Source organism: Gopherus flavomarginatus, chromosome 6 (assembly GCF_025201925.1).
Source record: "Gopherus flavomarginatus isolate rGopFla2 chromosome 6, rGopFla2.mat.asm, whole genome shotgun sequence".
Taxonomy (NCBI): Eukaryota; Metazoa; Chordata; order Testudines; family Testudinidae; genus Gopherus; species Gopherus flavomarginatus.
Window position 1 is genome coordinate 125,370,372 of NC_066622.1, and position 17,448 is coordinate 125,387,819.

The 17,448-nt window shown below is 43.3% G+C and overlaps 1 protein-coding gene across 1 annotated transcript; it reads left to right on the plus strand.

Moving 5' to 3' along the window:
• Positions 1-4,741: 4,741 nt before the first annotated feature.
• Positions 4,742-11,514, plus strand: VAX1 (ventral anterior homeobox 1). The gene is made up of 3 exons (XM_050959053.1): positions 4,742-5,322; positions 7,087-7,274; positions 9,836-11,514. The coding sequence occupies exons 1-3, from the start codon at positions 5,085-5,087 to the stop codon at positions 10,367-10,369; spliced, it is 960 nt and encodes a 319-aa protein (XP_050815010.1). The 5' UTR covers positions 4,742-5,084; the 3' UTR covers positions 10,370-11,514.
• Positions 11,515-17,448: the final 5,934 nt, after the last annotated feature.

Consider the following 17,448-nt stretch of genomic DNA (forward strand, 5'->3'; position numbering starts at 1 on the left):
GTTAAAACAACTCTTAAGGAATAGATGAGTGAAAGAATGAACCTCACTGGACAGTTGTTAATCCCATTGCTTAAAGCACTTCTGGAAGGTGCTCAGATTCTACAATGATGAGCACAGTACCAGAACCTGTAGAAAAGAGAGAAGACGCTTCTGATGGGGATGTGCAGTCTGCCTTCCTAAGACTAACTTTTCCTCAGAGTACCAAAAGTGTGACGTGGACAGTCTTCACCCATTAAATAACAACTTGATGGCCATGGAAGTTTCTCATACATTTCTCATGTGTTCGCCTATCAGAATGAACAAGGGTGTTGGGATTTGGGTAGGAACTATTGATAGCAGGATTCTTATTCTGCCATATTTCCATTCATCTGTCCCCTGGAGGAGGCCAGCAGCCTGCTCAGAATCTGTTACTCTAGCTCATATGCTGGAGTTTCGTTTGGTTCCACCTCACCCACTGGACACTCATTTTTGCATAATGTGGAATCACGTACCCCCGTCCTTGACTCTCCTACTTCCCCTATGTATCCTTCCCATATGCCCTGTTGAGCAGAGCTATGTAGCAAAGTGTGCAGAACCTGAGTTACAAGTTCCTTCGCCTTCTGCTGCATCTGGAGTAGGCTTTAGTCCACAGAATTTGCCCGTAAGCTTTGTATTTTTCAGTGGCCTCTAGAGATCCATTGCCATTTCACCCGCACATCTCAGTACTGAATTGAGACAAGTGTCATCACCATATGAGGCTGTAGCCTCCAAACAAAGAAAAAGCCTATTTGGCGGATCCTGTAATCCCTGGGTGTCAAAGAATCTCCAGTCCAGGCTCTCTAGATGGTCAGAAACTCAGATCCATGAGGAAAACTATTCGAATAAGAGTCTGTTTTACGCAATAAACTAAGTGGGTTACATTACAAGATCCTTTTGCTGAGGGTTTTTTTCTTTTTTCTTTTTTTCTTCAGGCATAAGGACTGTAGTTCCACAGCAGTCTAGCAAGCCACACAGATTAAAATAAGCAGTAACATGTTGACTGCAAGATCAGCTATGAGAGAGGCTCTGGGACTTCAGACCTCCTAAACCAGGAATATTTCATAGACAAAGAAAAAGCTGCAAACTAATAGAAATCAAGGCTTTTCTGTGTTACTGAAGGAAAGGAAGTTGGAATACAGACCAAAAAAGCAGCATAATCAGCGGCTAAACTTTATACTGTCACATGGTTTTATATTAAACAAGATAAACTGTGGGGAACATAGAACCATCAATGTGGTAGTATATCTAGTAGATCAATGTATTTAGTATTATCAGTATTTAGTTAATATACTAATATAAACTTTTCAAAGCCATGTTCTACAAGGAATATTATAATCTATTTTCCAGAGAATGAACTGTGGGTTCATGTATTGTGTGTTTGGTCATCATTCTGAAGTTTTGTTTTTTTTTTAAAGTGATAATTGGGTCCAATCCTGATATTACTAATTCCAGTTTCACACCAGCGTAAAGTGCACAGCTCTGCATTCAGTGAAGTTATTTGGATTTATGCTAATTCCAATGAGAGCACAATCAGGCTCCATCTCTCTCAGTTCTTGGGGAGAAATAATGTTCATTAAAATTTATTTTAAAAGTAATGGGAAAAGTAGGATGTGTTGAGGAGACCAAATTTGGTGACTGGGGGGGGGGTAATTAATAAGTGATCTCTGAGATAGTGTTTACAAACATTGGTCCGGATCCTACAATGTAGTGACTATGGATGGATCCCCATTAAAATCATTAGGTTCCATGTGGGTGAAGTTTGTTCCCACAGAGTTTAAAAGTTGGGCTGGGGTCATGATTATTTCTTATTCTTCCCATCATTTATCACTCCAGACACTTTCATGGTTTTTGAAAGTATCATCATAGAAATGTAGGGCTAGAAGGGACCTTGACAGGTCATCTTGTCCAGTCCGCTGCACTGAGCCAGGACTACAAGTATCTAGACCCTCCCTGAGAGGTGTTTGTCTCATGGCCACCCAGAGGATTCAGGGGGCCTGGGGCAAAGCAATTTTGGGGGCCCCTTCCATAAAAAAAAAGTTGCAATACTAAAGAATACTATATTCTCGTGGGGGGCCCTGCGGGGCCCGGGGCCTGGGGCAAATTTCCCCTCTTGCCCCCCCCCCAGGCAGCCCTGGTTTGTCTAACCTTTTATTTAAATACTCCAATGACAGAGATTCCGCAACCTCCCTAGGCATCTGTATTGTATTTTAAATGTATGCAGGCAAATTTAGCTGACTTAAGAGGGGAAAAACATTTTTTATAATTGTGTTACATAAAGCTACCTATATGTTTACAAACAAGTTTTATAGCCAAGTCCATAGGAGATCATTCATTTAAGGCAAAATTCCCATTAACTGCTGGGCTTTGGATCAGGTGCTTTACTGCAGGAAAGGCAGAGAGTAATGGCATATTAAACTCCAAATACCATGCCTCAAATAGTGTAACTGAGTTGAATAACTACCTGTTTATTATTATTCCTAGATATTAGCATAACTAAAAACATGGAGGTGAAATGTCGTACACACACCCACACACCTATACAAATATAATTATAATTTCTCTCTCTCTACATTTCACAATTTACCTACTTTGTCTTAGAACATTTATTATGTAGAAATGTTTTAAAATAATAGTCTTATTCAGAATTTTTTAGACTCAGATGGCCAGCCAGGACTGCTACTGCCACGCTTCTCAATCATATAGATGTATACCTCACTACCTGCATGCTGTGCGTATAGCTCATTTGTGCAAAAATGTATTCCTACTACTGTTACCTTTTGCTCTCTTACCTAACCTCTCTGTTTGTTTGTTACATCCACTTGTGTCTGTTAACAACTTCCTGTGCAGCATCCATGCACGGAGCAGCTCACAGGATTGGGCCCTTAGATTGGGGGTGGGATTGTTTCTCCCTTAAATATCTGGAAAGTGTCTTTCACCATAGGGCCTCCAGCTGATTTGAAGCTCTAGCCACTACTGCAGAACAAAGAATAACTAATAATAACAAACCATCAGAAATTGCTGAAATTCATTTGCTTTAAGGAGAAGGAAACCTGTTCCAGGCTAGAGACATTCGGCATAATGTATATATTAATTATATATATAAAGCACAGGAGCTGATCCAGGTCTCAGGAGTGACTTCTTTATCTACTTCTGACACTTCTGAGAATTATAATAGAAAAAAATCTAGTTCAGCTGTTCCGGGCAATTATTGAACAATACTTGTTAGAGACAGAATAATCTGAAGTGTGTGTAAATTGCATTCACTTTTTAAATTTGATTTTATTTCTTGGTCTGAAATATGCCTATTTACACTAGTTTAAACTTAATCCATAGATCAAGGGTCTGCCCTAAATTATCCCAGCATGAATCACTAATAACTCTTTTGAAGTCAATGCAATTACATCAATAGGATCAGAATCAGACCCACGAAGTTGAGCAGTGTGCAATATGCACATAACTGGGTGGGGTGCTACAATCTGATGTTGGCTTGCTATGCTGTTTGCAATGTTAATGGTCTGCACAGTACCTTCAGCTGGGTAAAGATGCCAGTCACCACCCCTCAGACACAGAGAATCGGACACAGAGAGACAGGAAAACCTGACACTCCTGGATTTGTGTGAAAAATTCTCAAAGAAAATTCTTTCTCTCCCTCCGGCCCCTAAACTCTTTGTGAATGGGGCCAGTGCAACATGTGGCCTTTCACCCCACCCAAGCACCATTGCCAGACAGCCACACTCAGAGAATTGTTTGTTAATAGTCCAATTAGATAATTGCCATCTTTCACTCCTTTTGCTCTACATTTCCCATAAAGGAATGAATAAGGAGAGCAGCATGAAGAGGGCTTCTGCCCTACAAGGTGACAAGAAGGGCTGGAGCATGCTCTTTGCACAAGGCCATTTGCTTGAATTGAATCATTGTAGCCTAATCAATGGTCTTATTGGATTACTGGCTGTTGCGGTTCTCAAAGATATTGTAGCAGAGACAATGAAATAGACAGGGTAAAACTTTTTTTTTATCCTTTGGTAGATCACGCAGTGGAGATTTTTCACAGGCTATCTCTCTCTCTCCCTCTCTCCCCTCCTGGATCTATCTGAACACAAAGCTGGCTTCTTCTTTTTTTTTCCCCTTCAATGAGCAGGCTCTACCAATTGGTTCAGTGTTTGTGAAGGTGCAGAATTAGAACACACACACACACACACACACAAAAAGCAAGCATCTGAACTGAATTAAGGAGAGGTAGGAGTTTAAGATGGCTGTCTGTGGAGAGATGTGTTCAGGAGGATTTCTGCTGGGCTGATCTTCGGCTTCCTTGGCTAGACCCTCTCCAGGGGGAAACTTTTTTGTGTCTAGTGGTTGGTTTGTTTTGTTTAGACTCCAGGCTGCTTTTCTGCCACTGCATTTTTCCAGCCTTTCCTAGCAGCTTTATTCAGATTTATTTGGCGTGTCTTGGATAAAGCTACTATATAATCTGGAGGGTCAAAGGCAGACTGAAGAAAGTTAATAATGGCTGCTAATGGTGCTAACAATTCAGGGTGAATCTTGTCAAAAGTTTTTTTTTCCACCCCCCTTTCTGGAAGTCTCAGTCTTTTGATTGTGTGTTTCCTGAAAGCAAGACCAATCATTTCAGTTTATTCACTGGCTAAACTCTACTTGATTGGGGACAAGCACACAAACCATCCATTACGATCTGATATATTATCCAAACAATTTAGTGTATTCATGAGGTAACCTAAATGTGGAGGCTGCAAAATTACCCGTAATCAATTGAAACAGCGAGTGCGCGTCCCTCTGTGTGTCTAACAACTACATGTCTCTGTAATAAGGCAGACATTAAATCATTTTGGAGTTGTACTGTTGAGTACCTGATCACTGGGGCTCAGGGAAGCTGGACAGTCACATTAGGACGCAGGGATTGAGGAAGAAGCAAGCTGCCTTTCTGTTGGGATCAAAGCCGACCCTTCCTGGCGAGAGGTGCTTTTCCAGATCCTCACCGACCTGACCGCAGGCTGTGCAATATCCAAGACTTTCTTTTCTTTTCTTTTCTTTTCTTTTTTTTATTGCATTACATGTTTGGGAAACAAGACAAAATGGACGTTAGATGCAATTCAGAGGCTGAAGCGAACCGGGTCTCGAAGAACGGACATAAAGAGGGCAAGGAAAGCAAAGGATCTGAAGGAAATATTTCTACTTCTTTTTTGAAGGATCAGCAAGGGACTTATTCTGCCTCGGCCGTGTCAGAAGATTGTAATAAAAGTAAATCTAGTTCTGCAGATCCGGACTATTGCAGGAGGATCCTAGTTAGAGGTAGGAGTTTTGGAGGCATTTTGTGTGTATGTGTATGAGCGAGAGGTCGGAATTTTTATGTAAAAAAGGGTGTTGGGGTTTCGAGCTGTTCCTCTTTTACTCCGGATACAGAGAGGGATACCGCTGTAGATAGTAATGCGGTATTTCCAGTGGCAAGTGGTTCCAAGTCTAGAGCTGTTTGATAGGATCTGATGATTTTTTTTTTTGTCTCTTTTATCAATGCACCTCTTTGGCTCATGGGAGAAGTCTATCTACTTTACATTTGTTTCCCACTTTTTCTTGGTGCTTCTTAAACACCAACCATTGTGGCTGTGAAATACATTGTTTACAGCCTTTCTAGATTCGCCATAGACTTTCGAAGCGATGCCCTGGTCTGCAGAGAGCATTGCAAGTGTCAAAGTCCCCTCGCGGGGCTGACGGTGTGTCCGAGGGATTTTGGTCAATGCGATGAACAAACACTTTAATTTTGTAACACCTACGTTTCTCTCCCCCACGTGAAAGTCCTTGCTTTAGCTGCTTCTGCATTCCTCGGACACTAGAAAGGAGACGCCCGGAGAAAATAATGTATTTCACCTTCTGCATCTGGGTGCATATGTGTTGTTTGTGGGGTTTTTAGATTTTTTTTATTTGTGTGTGTGTGTGTGTGGGCGCGCGGAGGGGATATATAAAATGTAGGGGTTTCTGCTGTGTCCTCTGTCCCAGTGTCCATAATGTGATGTGGAACTGACAGTGAAAGAAGTATGTTTTTAACAATCACTGTTTACATAGCTTTAAAAAGAAGACAGGAAGGACTGAATGAAGTTTCTGTATATTTATTGTTTTTAATTCCCCCCTCCCCAACCTCCGGATCATTTCCCGGTCCACTAATGAAATGATTTTATAGAGCTCCGCACAAATTGCCCGTGGAAATTACCGTTTTATTAAGGTGTTTGGGGAAAGGGGAATAGAATTATAATAAAATTAGTGCAAAGCAGGCCTGGTAAACAATAATTAATCCTTGCGCGACCGATTGACCCCACAGAGGGGTCAGATTGAAATGATGTGGTTATCTATGATTTAAAGTGTATTATGGAGGTAAAATTACGGAAAGCAAGGCTGGGAATGCTTTAGTGTAATCTGAATCGAGCTCTAGCATGACAGTTGTGTTAATAAGATTTGTCCTGCTTTCTTTAGGCTGGTGCTAAAATAAAAGTGAGGCTTCTCTGTGTGGTTTGTTTTAATTTCCCCCATTCCCTCACCCTCCTGGCATTTTTAAAGAGGAAAGAAGCGGCCATAACTCTGCCTCTCCCGTGCCATTCGGGGTGCGAGATGCACTTAAAATCCCAAACCGCCCCACGGTGAAACGGAACATGTTGTAAACTCGAAATGGCCCTGCCCAGGAACTGCTGTACAGCTGCTTTTTGGCTTGCTAGCCGATAATAACAATAACCCAGCAGCACCAATGAGTAACCCGACAGTGAACAGGGCCCACGGACGCTTGGTGTTTATTACAGCACTGAGATCTCCAGTGAAATGTATTAAACGCCCCTCAAGAGAAAGTCGGGCTGGGGGAATTATGTACAGCTCTCTGACCTAGCGCCTCCTTTTTTCCTGGGTACGGTAGCCCCATGCGATGTCCTGATTTTACCAGCCCGATTACCGCCTGGTTAACCTAAACGATCCTGGCGTTAGGTGAGGGCGCAGGCTGAAAGCCTGCCCGGCAGCTCTTTGCATGGCTCCGAGAGCGGTTCCTTGGTGTAAAGTGACTGCGCGTTTCTTTGCCAGATGCCAAAGGTTCAATAAGAGAGATTATTCTGCCTAAAGGACTTGATCTGGACCGCCCCAAACGGACCCGAACGTCTTTCACCGCGGAGCAGCTGTACCGGCTGGAGATGGAGTTCCAGAGGTGCCAATACGTGGTGGGACGGGAAAGGACCGAACTGGCCCGGCAACTCAATCTTTCGGAAACTCAGGTAGTGCAGAGAAAGCACCTGCTGCTAGGTACCTCTGAGACCTCTTCCCCCCACCCTTCCCCGAGACACACTGAGTCCCAGCACAGACACACTCCTCGGGGATACAGCTGAAGCCTCGTCCACCTAAACACCTGCTCGCAGACTTACATCGACTAGACAGGCAAAGGCTGCTTCTGTTTTCAGAGCGCAATGCCTGGTTCACACAGGATCACAGGCCTCCTGGCAGATACAGGCGCACACTTTGTGGCAAACCATTTCCCCACCGATAACCACAGTGATCTGTGAATATTCTCTCTCTCTCACACACACAGAGCTGCTACACCCTGAAAATAGTGGGGCTTAAAGTACCTGACAACTCGGTTTGGTCACAAACTGAGCTACAGAATGTAGCAAATCTGTTCTGGAACTCAATAAATGAGGGTGAAGAGGTTTCTGACGAGACAGTCGGTACACAATGCGCATTATCAGAATGATGCTGGGGGGGCTGGTTGCTTTCCAAATATGTGGCATTGAATTCCGTACTGGGAGGTGTCCAGGTTTGAAAGGCGATACAGTGTCAGCAATGCAAACCACCTTTCATAACACAAATCCACAAGCAGGCAGCTGTCACTGTTTGCATAGCTCCAAGGCTTCCCATGAACTGTTGGGTTTGGATTCGAAAAAAGTTTTATGCCCTTGTCAGCAGTTTAAAAAAGTACGGTACTGACAAGCATATAATCAACAAATACAGAGATCAGAACTGATTTTCTATTCGATATATTTACTTGCCCCTCCAAACTTCTCTTGTTTGATTTTGCCTGCCTATGTGCTTTACACTGGTTTGTTTGTTTTGTTTATTTGTTTATGTTTGGAGTGTGTGAGCGTGCGGGGAGGTGTTTTCACAGAACCGCATGGGAATCGCGCTGCGTTAAAATTGACTAATATACAAACTCCGTTTTGTTTCTAAATTCCTTTTTACCTAGCCGCCGGGGGGGCGCGGTTTGCAACACCGGCCATATTTTAAGTTTTCAAGTGCAAATTTGACAACAAAAAAAAGTATTCTTTGCATCTCCCAAGAAGCAGGTCAGGCCCCTGAATTACAGAGGGAATTGGCTCACCTTACTTTGCAACAGAGGTTCTGGGCGAAAAAAAAAAAAACCTCTCTCTAAAAACTTAGAATCTCCCTAACTTTTTAGAGGGAGATTTTTTTTTCCGCCCAGAACCTCTGTTGCAAAATAAGGTGAACCATTTCCCTCTGTAATTTGGAGTCTGCGGATCTCTTCCTGCAGTGTATGGGGCAGTCTCTAGCATAGGAGGTGACTTGGAGCTAAGTATTCTACCTGGGAAGGAAATACTGTATGGAAAATACTCTGCGAAGGGAAGGATAATGTATTGCGCCAGAGAAAAAATGAATTGTATTATTAGCTGCTTTGGAGAAAAACGCTAGAAAATCCCCAGTGCTTCGTAACAGAAAATAGACAGTTGGTAAATAGTCCTACTTTTGTATGTGCCACTGAATTAAAATCGGATGTATTTATCTTTCATTCCTACCTATTATTACATGAAATAGATTGGTGGACAATAGCAACGGTTCTGCCCTAGGTAACTGCATCTCTTTTTGTTTTGGGGGATTGGAGGGGGGTAGTTCCAGGGCCGTGAACAGCGTGGCCTATATGATTGTGCACTGCTCGGGGAATAGTTATGTCCGTTCGAACAATTAAAAGTGCAAGGGAGGGGGTAATAACCCCTAAGTCAGCGAAACAAGAACAAACTTCTAAAGCCCGGTTTGGTATGTCCTTAAAAGATCACCCGGTGCAATAAATCCCGCTGACACGCTAATGAGCTTTCTTTGCCGCGGGACAGGTATGTATGACAAGTTAAACAGCCTCGGAGGCTATAGAAATACAAATTGTATTTCTTTTAGATAAAATCATATTTGGAAGGGGCGAATGGGGCTCTGACTTGCTATGAGATGTAGGGAAAGTGCAGAGCAGCTGCACCAGGCCTTCTCGTTTGGCGTGGGGGCTGAGAGAGGCAGCTGGAAGGGAAGCGACAGAGAAGACCCACGTTGCTGGCACTGGATGAGCTGATAACTCCTCGCTGCCAGGGAGGGAAGAGGAGCGGAGTGTGCAGCTTAGGGGCCCGCTGGATTGTTCCGGGGAGGGAGAGGGTGCCACCCGCTCCAGGCTTAAGGCTGGCTCGGAAATAAAACTGATTTAAAGAGTCCGATCCTGCTACCGCTGAAACCCAGGGCAATATTTCCGCTGGCTGCAGGAGAGGAGAACCCGGGCCCTTTAAGGTGCCTCCCGGTGCTCCACAGCTCCCAAAGTCAGAGCTCATTAATCCTAGGCAGGATCCCCTCCCTCCCGCCCCCTTCGTACAAAGTGCTGCTGAGTGGTTCATTTCAACTTCCTAAGCCTCCCCTCCCCCGACCCCAGTCTCTCCGATGCCGTGTAAACCCCCTATTTCGGAGCGGCCAAGCCGGCGTCCATTCTCCAGCGCCCGGGCCGGGCCGGGGGTAAATGGAGCAATGCCCCTTGGCCCCCGGCTGGGCCCCGCTCACCCTGTGCCTCTCTCCCCAGGTAAAGGTCTGGTTCCAGAACAGGCGCACGAAGCAGAAAAAGGACCAAGGCAAAGACTCGGAGCTGAGGTCCGTGGTGTCGGAGACGGCCGCCACCTGCAGCGTCCTCCGGCTCCTGGAGCAAGGCCGGCTGCTCTCCCCGCCGGGCCTGCCCGGCCTCCTGCCCCCCTGCGCCACCAGCGCCTTGGGCTCCGCGCTGCGGGCCCCCGGCCTCAGCATCGGCACCACGGGCACCACCAGCTCGGGCACCGCGGGCGGCTCCCCGCACCCGCCGGCGGTGAGCAGCGCGGCTGGGCCCCCTCAGGCTGCAGGACTCCACGCCTCGCCCAGCGCCGGCCATAACCTCTTCAGCCTGCCGGTGCCCACCCTCCTGGGCTCGGTGGCCGGCCGCCTGGCCTCTAACCCCTTGACAATGGCCGGATCCCTGGCAGGGAACTTGCAGGAACTGTCAGCCAGGTACCTGAGCTCCTCCGCCTTTGAGCCCTACTCCAGGACCAACACTAAAGAAGGCGCTGAGAAAAAAGCCCTGGACTGACTCTGAGTAACGCTGTGTATTTATATTTATAGTATCTATTTGTGGGAATATTTATGGAATAATGACACGTTAGCATCTCATCAGCCCTCCCTTCATTCCCCACCTCCACACACCATCCTGCCATAGCAGCCCCCCAACGACCATGCTTTCCTAGCCAGACTCGCTGCCGAATGCAACAAGGGACGAAACTATGTTTAGAGGAGAAACCAGGAAGTGGACAAACTCCTCACCCGAGTGTAGCAGCTAAATAAACGGATTCCAGACAAAACAGCCGGGAGGCACCGCTCTTAGTGATGGAGACCCCTTTATTTTAGCGTGGGAGGGTGTCAGGGAGGAAAGGCAGTTTGGGGGAGGTTTGCAGGCAGCTCAAAACCAAACATTTTGACTGCATTCTGAAGCACACCAATGCAAACCTAACGATTTTATTTGGGGAACGAACTGAGGAGGAGCGGGGAAATGGGAAGGGGGAGTTGTTTGCAGTTTAATCAGAACCATTTTGACTGCATTCTGAATTAAACCAACGTCAACCGATGGGGAAGTCGATTCCAAACAAACAGACATAGAAATGGAACCTTCAGGTGGATTTAAATGTGTCGTCAAGACTTCAGTGACTCTAAGCACAAATTTGCTCAAGGTTTTGTGGCCCCATATATGTATATGATGACTGCACTACATTAACCGTTTGGTATCCTAGTTTTTATTTATATTTGCCCTTGATATAGACCCACTCCAGAAAAAAAGTCTTATCAACTTTTTTTAAAAAAAAAATCTTGAATCTTTTAAGGATCGGAACAGACTGCCTTTAAAACCTGTGCATTAAATGCAGATATAGAAAACAGTGGCTTTAGATTTGTTTTTATTTAAAACAATCTTTCACTTCGAGATAATGCAACGCCCCCTTTTTCTAGTTTCAAGAGCTAGTTCTTCGAACCAAAAACAACATAAAAATGTTGTAAAAGTAAACATGTTAAATAAGGAAAAGTAAGGGAGAGAGAGTGGCGTGATTGCATCTATACCTATTGTAATGGCAGTTTTTTCGAATTGAGTTTCTAATGCTTTCAAAGTGTATCCAAATTAAACATCTTTAGGTTCTCCTCCCTTCGTAATACTCTCACAAATTACTTTATATTTTACTTTCATTTTGATTAAAATGAAAGTAAAATATAAAGAACATAATTTTTTAAAATACATCCGTGTAACAATCCCGTTTGTCCTTTCGCATACTTGTTACAGTTATTTTTCTCCATCCACCAAGGTGTTTATTCCAAACTCTCGCATTCTGATCGACTCCATCCATATTAAGTTTCGGTACTTGAATTTGTCAGAAAAAAAATTCTGTAGTTAGTGAGTTTGTTTGTTTAGTTTTTCGTTCTTTAACCTTTAATATAAGGCGTTTACAAACTGTATAAATATGTGCCACCAAACCTTAACCAAAAATAATTACAAAAAATTGAATGGTTGCTGTAGTTTAGAAAATTAACTACAAAACAGAACTGGAGAGAGAGAGCGGGAGAGAGAGAGCAGGACAGAAAACAAAATAGTAATTTTATTGTGAATTATTTACGTCTGAAGTTTCTAGGCAATAGTGGAGAAGATAATGAATGAATCGAGCGCCGAGAACTTGCTACTAACTTTTGTTGTGAATGTTTTTGGATATTTGGATGTTTTGTATTTATGTGGTGAGAGTGAAATATATTATATCTATATGACGACAGAATTAGGTGTACTTTCGTCTTATATTTAAAACACCAAAATTATCATTAGATATGTACGACGGAAAATGTCAAAAATCCTTTCTAGTGGATGTTCTGAAGTCGATTGCCTTGCTGGAGCTCTAGTTCTGAACAGATGGGACAGTTTTAGATTCACGATGAAATAGCTGAGTTTACACAGGTTTTAAAACAAACAAAACTCTCTAAACATAGTTGTTTATTTAAATTAGGACTGTGATTCAATTGATTAAGCCGCGGGCTTGCTTCCTTTCGGACCAATAAGTATTTTACTGGTCCATAAGAAGAATCATTTCCCCATCTGTTAATAAAAAAAACCCCGGACACGGCAGTTACACGACGCTAGATTTTCAGAATAGGAGTTCCCCAACCCTTGTGCATATGTAATCTCTTTATATAAAAAAAGAGAAAGAGGATGGAATATTAATAATAAACCAAAGGGCTTTCAGTAAAGAAAGAATCCCCTGTGAGCCCGATCCTGAGCTCAGGGGGGAGTTTTGTCTGAGACATCAGTGCAGGGCTGGGCCCTCTAATGATTGCCACTGTTACGAACAGAGATTTGTGGAAGTAAAAAGAAGAGAGATTTTCAAGATAGCTGAAAGTCTACGCCAACGTCGGTTGCAATTCACGTGGCTTCCCGCAGAATGCTGGCGGAATTCAAGCGCAATAAAAACTGTTGCCTAGTCTGGATTTCCTTATGCCCAGTTCTCAGTCGTGTCCCTGTGGTTCTCGTTTGCCATTTTTTGACTCGTAAGTGTAATCAAGTTCCTTGAGATCAAAGATACCAACTAACCCGTCATGTCCAACTCGAGGCATGCACTTCTTAAAAAATCCATATTCTGTAGCCACAAATCCATCTATGGCTACAGGTATTTAGCCACTTTTTAATAACTACTGGATAGCAAATGTCTCCCAGATCGGAGCACCGGCGAATCTTTTATTATTACGGGGGCAGCATTAAAAGAGAACTGCTTTTTTTGGTGGAAATCAGAATTGTGCTCAGTTATCCAGGAGGGGTGGTAATTTTTATAGCAGTCTGCCTCAATCTGTAAGAAAAAGACCAGTGACTGGAGGTGTAAGTTAAATTCCGAAGGACATTTTTCATCTCTGGGTACCCAGTAATAGCCCCTGTCACCAGCAGTAGCATTTTAAGGCGTTACCAGGCATTGTTTACGCTCCATCTTTATTTTAGGGTTGTTTCCAAAGCGGACAGCTACACAGCTCCACAATCAAGTGGAGACTGGAAAAAAAAAAAGTTTGCAGACGCGTCACATATGATCGGGGAATATGGATCTGGCTGTTTAATGAAGCGATTTGTTAAAGGGTCGATTTAGACTCTTTATTTTAAACCTACAAGAGACGAAATTAATTAAACTAAAGAAAATGCACACTATGATGAAGGAGTCTCCAAACAAGAATAAAACGAAGTTTATGTTTTCTCGAGGTGTATTAAAATTAATAATAATAATTAATAGCGCACGGTTTTAGTCCTTGCGCGACGGGGGAAAGGGAGAAGAGATTGTGCACTTCATTAGTTTTGCTTTCTTCACCAAAAAACCCCACTGTTGCTAAAACAGCTCCTAGTTTGCCCCCCCTCCCCAGCTTCCAACCTCCCCCCATCCTCCTTCGTTATGAACATATTACACTGTGGAGTCTGTCCCGGTTGAAATGTACAAGCGTTTATATTATAGCCCATTTCGAAAAAAAACTGCAACTGCATTTTGGCAGATGAACTGATCAATAAAAAGAACACGATTGTCTTTTCATCTCCCCCTCCCTCTGTCTTTCCGATTGAGCCAAGGCACCTTCTGAGGGTAACTGTTTATCTTGAGAGCCTAAAATTGGTGAAGCTCCTTGACGATATACATCGGCCTCCTCCACCCACCACTTACACCCAGTTCGCTGTTCTTGTTTTCAAAGACCCCTCTTCTGCAATAATGAAAAGTGTATTTGTCATTAATAAAGCATTCGGGGGCAATTTAAGTCCATTTCAGGATTCCACCCACACACCCCACTCTATACAAGCACTACACAGCCTGCGGGTTTACAAAGCAAAGGGGAGGCCAACATCCTCCTGCATCTTCGCCATGTCCCCCACTCACAGCTCTGGAGTCATGCCCGTGGAAAGCACTTCGGATCCTCCCCTGCCTTAGGTTTGTATCTGATCGTTACAGAGAATGCGTTTGTTGGAGCCAATGCAAGGTTCAATAATCCACATTCCACTTGAGTTAGACACTTTTGATTAGGGCAATAAAGTCGGAAGCACCTGTCTTTACATGATGGCTCGGAAGGGTGTTTATTGTTCGTTGCACGGGTAAAAGGCCAAGCCAATTTAGGCCCAGTTGTGCTGACAGATTCACGATCGGGCACGTGGTTTGGAGCAAGAATTTAAATAAGGGATCTGTTTGAAATCACGTCTCTGCCTCTCCCCTTTAAATTCCAGCCACCCAAATTCTGTTCTCCCATTACAGCCAGGGTGTTAACAGAAGGCATTGGAGGGTGAGTTCAAGAGTCAGTCAGTCTCCGCACTCTGATTTCCAGTATTACTTGACCCTGATTATTGTCAGACCCTTAGGTTCCAGGTGGAATGATGGGGACGGGGAGTAGATTTTCCGATTGTTTTTGTTTTTTTTTTAAATTATCTGACCGCCTTGGGGTAGGGTTATAAATTCCTCCTTTGCTTTTCAACACAAGGAATCAAACAAACCCCGAGGCAATTATATGTGAAATGGTAAGCTAATTTTTGTGGGGAGAGGAGGGAATCCCACCTGTAGGTTTTTTTGTTTTTTTTTTAAAGGACAGGTTAAATCCATATAAATCTATATCTCATTTTCTGTGTCATCAAAAATACCTTCCTTTATTAAAACGCAAGGGCTGTGTCGAAGCTACACCCTGCCACTTTATGCTGATTCTTTAAGTTGTTGCATTTCTTTCAAGCTTGGAAACGAAACATAAAGTGCCTTTGTCAGTTTGCATTGGCTAATCAGGTTCACTTCCTGGGTCTCCGGCGTGGCTATGTCTGTTTTTGGTTGCCGGTCACAGTAGCATCTGAGCTCAAATGTTTCAATGTTTGAGCAGCATGCAATGTAGGGGTAATATTTAGGGCCAAGGCAAATAAACACAAACCCCAAAACTATCTCCAGGGAAGTTTAAAAAGGAAATAATGGAAAGATTTATACTGCTGGAATGAAATCTTGCTTTTGTAAGACCTACATTTAGCACCTAATTTGACTCGAGAATTAAGAGTCTGGCATTGATTATCTGTATCGGGGGGACATTGACACAGGGCCTGGTCCTGCAACAGCCCTCCCCCAGGTGAAACTCCTATTTAACTCAAGGATCAAGCCAAGGACTCAGGTAGAACATGCAATGCAGTGTCAGCTATGCCCATTTATGGGGAAATGCCAGCTTTCCAATGGTTATATATGAAACTGCTATACTGAGGGGAAATGAGATTTTTTTCCCCCCTCATGTATAATGAACCACTAAGGTGTGGGTTAAACAGAGCCCTAGGTACAAATATGGGTTAAACACATTAACAAAACACTAGCTTTGATCTGAAACATCACCCCTTCCTTCATAAAGTGAATCAACTTTGTGAGGGGAAACTCTGTTAAGTCCAGACCCAGCCTACAGGGAGGTGATGAGGCTATAGCTAGTGCTGAGTGACTAGTTCATAGCTACTAGGTTATTTAAATTTTCTGTTCACAAATTGTCTGCCAGCTGCTCACATTTATTTGAGATTCAGAATGATCCACTGAATAATTTCTACAGCTCATCCTCCTGAGCACACAGTTGGCGAACTGTTCATTGAAAGCTTTTGACATTTGAGTCTGGTTTCCAGTCAAAATTAGCCAACCAATGTCACCTGTATTGTCGCTTGTTTCCACACTGGAGGACTGTAACTCTTTAAAAATCACGTCTGGTGCGAATATTGGTGTTTCCAAATTCAATGTTATCTTTTCAGGAATATTCACTTGAAATTTGCCACTATTGTTAACTTTCCTGCTAACAAATTTGTTTGTTGGAATATCCATGGCAAGCGAGCACAAAAGAGGTAATGCAAATACCATTTTTTTGGCTCAAAGCATATTCATATAGATTTTTTAAAGGCATTTGCCCAGCGCTGGCTGCAACACAGACTCTTTGATTAACTGCCCCTTCAGGCCCCCTGTGCCATTGGCTTTGCCTAAGTGCAGATCTAGTAGCTCCTGCAATCAAGCCTCCCCCATATTAGCCTATTAGTATCAGTACAGAACACACCTGGTGACATGAAAGGAGGCTCAGAGGTCCCCTGATTAACTACTCTTCCCATTCCCCACCCACAAAAGGCTTCTGCTGCACACCTGCAGAACTTCCAGGCCAGGCTTTTCACAGTGTAGGTGAATGTCGCCCACAATGAGCTTCTTGCTGTGTGAGTATTACCATTTCCTGTTCACTTTATTTAATTCATGTGGGCCTAATTCTGCACTGTGATCCATGCAAGTGGATATATATTCAATGATACCTATATAGATATATAAACATCTATTGAAGTAGTTCATTTTTAAAGGCATAATAGTCCCCGTAACGTTTGCTGTGTAATGGTTGCAACATTGTTGTCATATGCTTGGATGTTTTCTAGGACACTTTCTCCCTATGCTCCATCCTACCACCTAAGGAAAGGATGGGATGGTTTCCCTGACTTTCATAAATTCTTCTACTTAGAGATAATAAAAACATTTCCAAATAGCAATAGTTAGAATAGACCAGGCTGCACCAAATGGCAGATGTTTTCCAAAAAATTCCCAAGGAAGCTAGGTGCCCCAGAGCTATTTGTGTAATGCTGTCAATAAGCTAGGTATGTTTTCTAGGCTCAAAATATAAATAGAGGAACTGCCATACTAGATCAGCCCCAAATTCCATCTAGTCCCATATTCGGTCTTTTAACAGTGGCCAGTACCTTTCAGGGAAAGGTGTAAGAATATCACAGTAGACAGATGTGGGATAATCTGCCCCACCACCAACCACACAGAAGTGTGGCTCTAATAGAGATTGTGCTTCAGGAATTAAACAAATCTTTCCCAATCTTTTTGTTATAATTAATTATGACAACTGTAGATATGCTTAATAGCCATATACATGCCCAGCTCCATTTTGAATCTTATCAAGTTCTTGACCTTAACAACTTCCTGTGTCAATGAGTTCCACAGATTCATCTTATGCTGTGTGAAAGTATTTTGTTTGATCAGTTTTAAATGTCCCACCTTTTAAATTTTATTGAATGTCTCCTGTTCTTGTTATGAGGGTGGGAGAACAGAAATTCCTAATCTACCTTCTCTAGCGCATTCACCATGTCCCCTCTTACTT

What these genes read in the sequence shown, in the direction of transcription:
- VAX1 (XM_050959053.1), top strand. Translation starts at nt 5,085, where the DNA reads ATGTTTGGGAAACAAGACAAAATGGACGTTAGATGCAATTCAGAGGCT. An exon ending in CAGGAGGATCCTAGTTAGAG is followed by an intron (nt 5,323 to 7,086) that starts GTAGGAGTTTTG and finishes TTTCTTTGCCAG; the next exon opens with ATGCCAAAGGTTCAATAAGA. An exon ending in TCAATCTTTCGGAAACTCAG is followed by an intron (nt 7,275 to 9,835) that starts GTAGTGCAGAGA and finishes CTCTCTCCCCAG; the next exon opens with GTAAAGGTCTGGTTCCAGAA.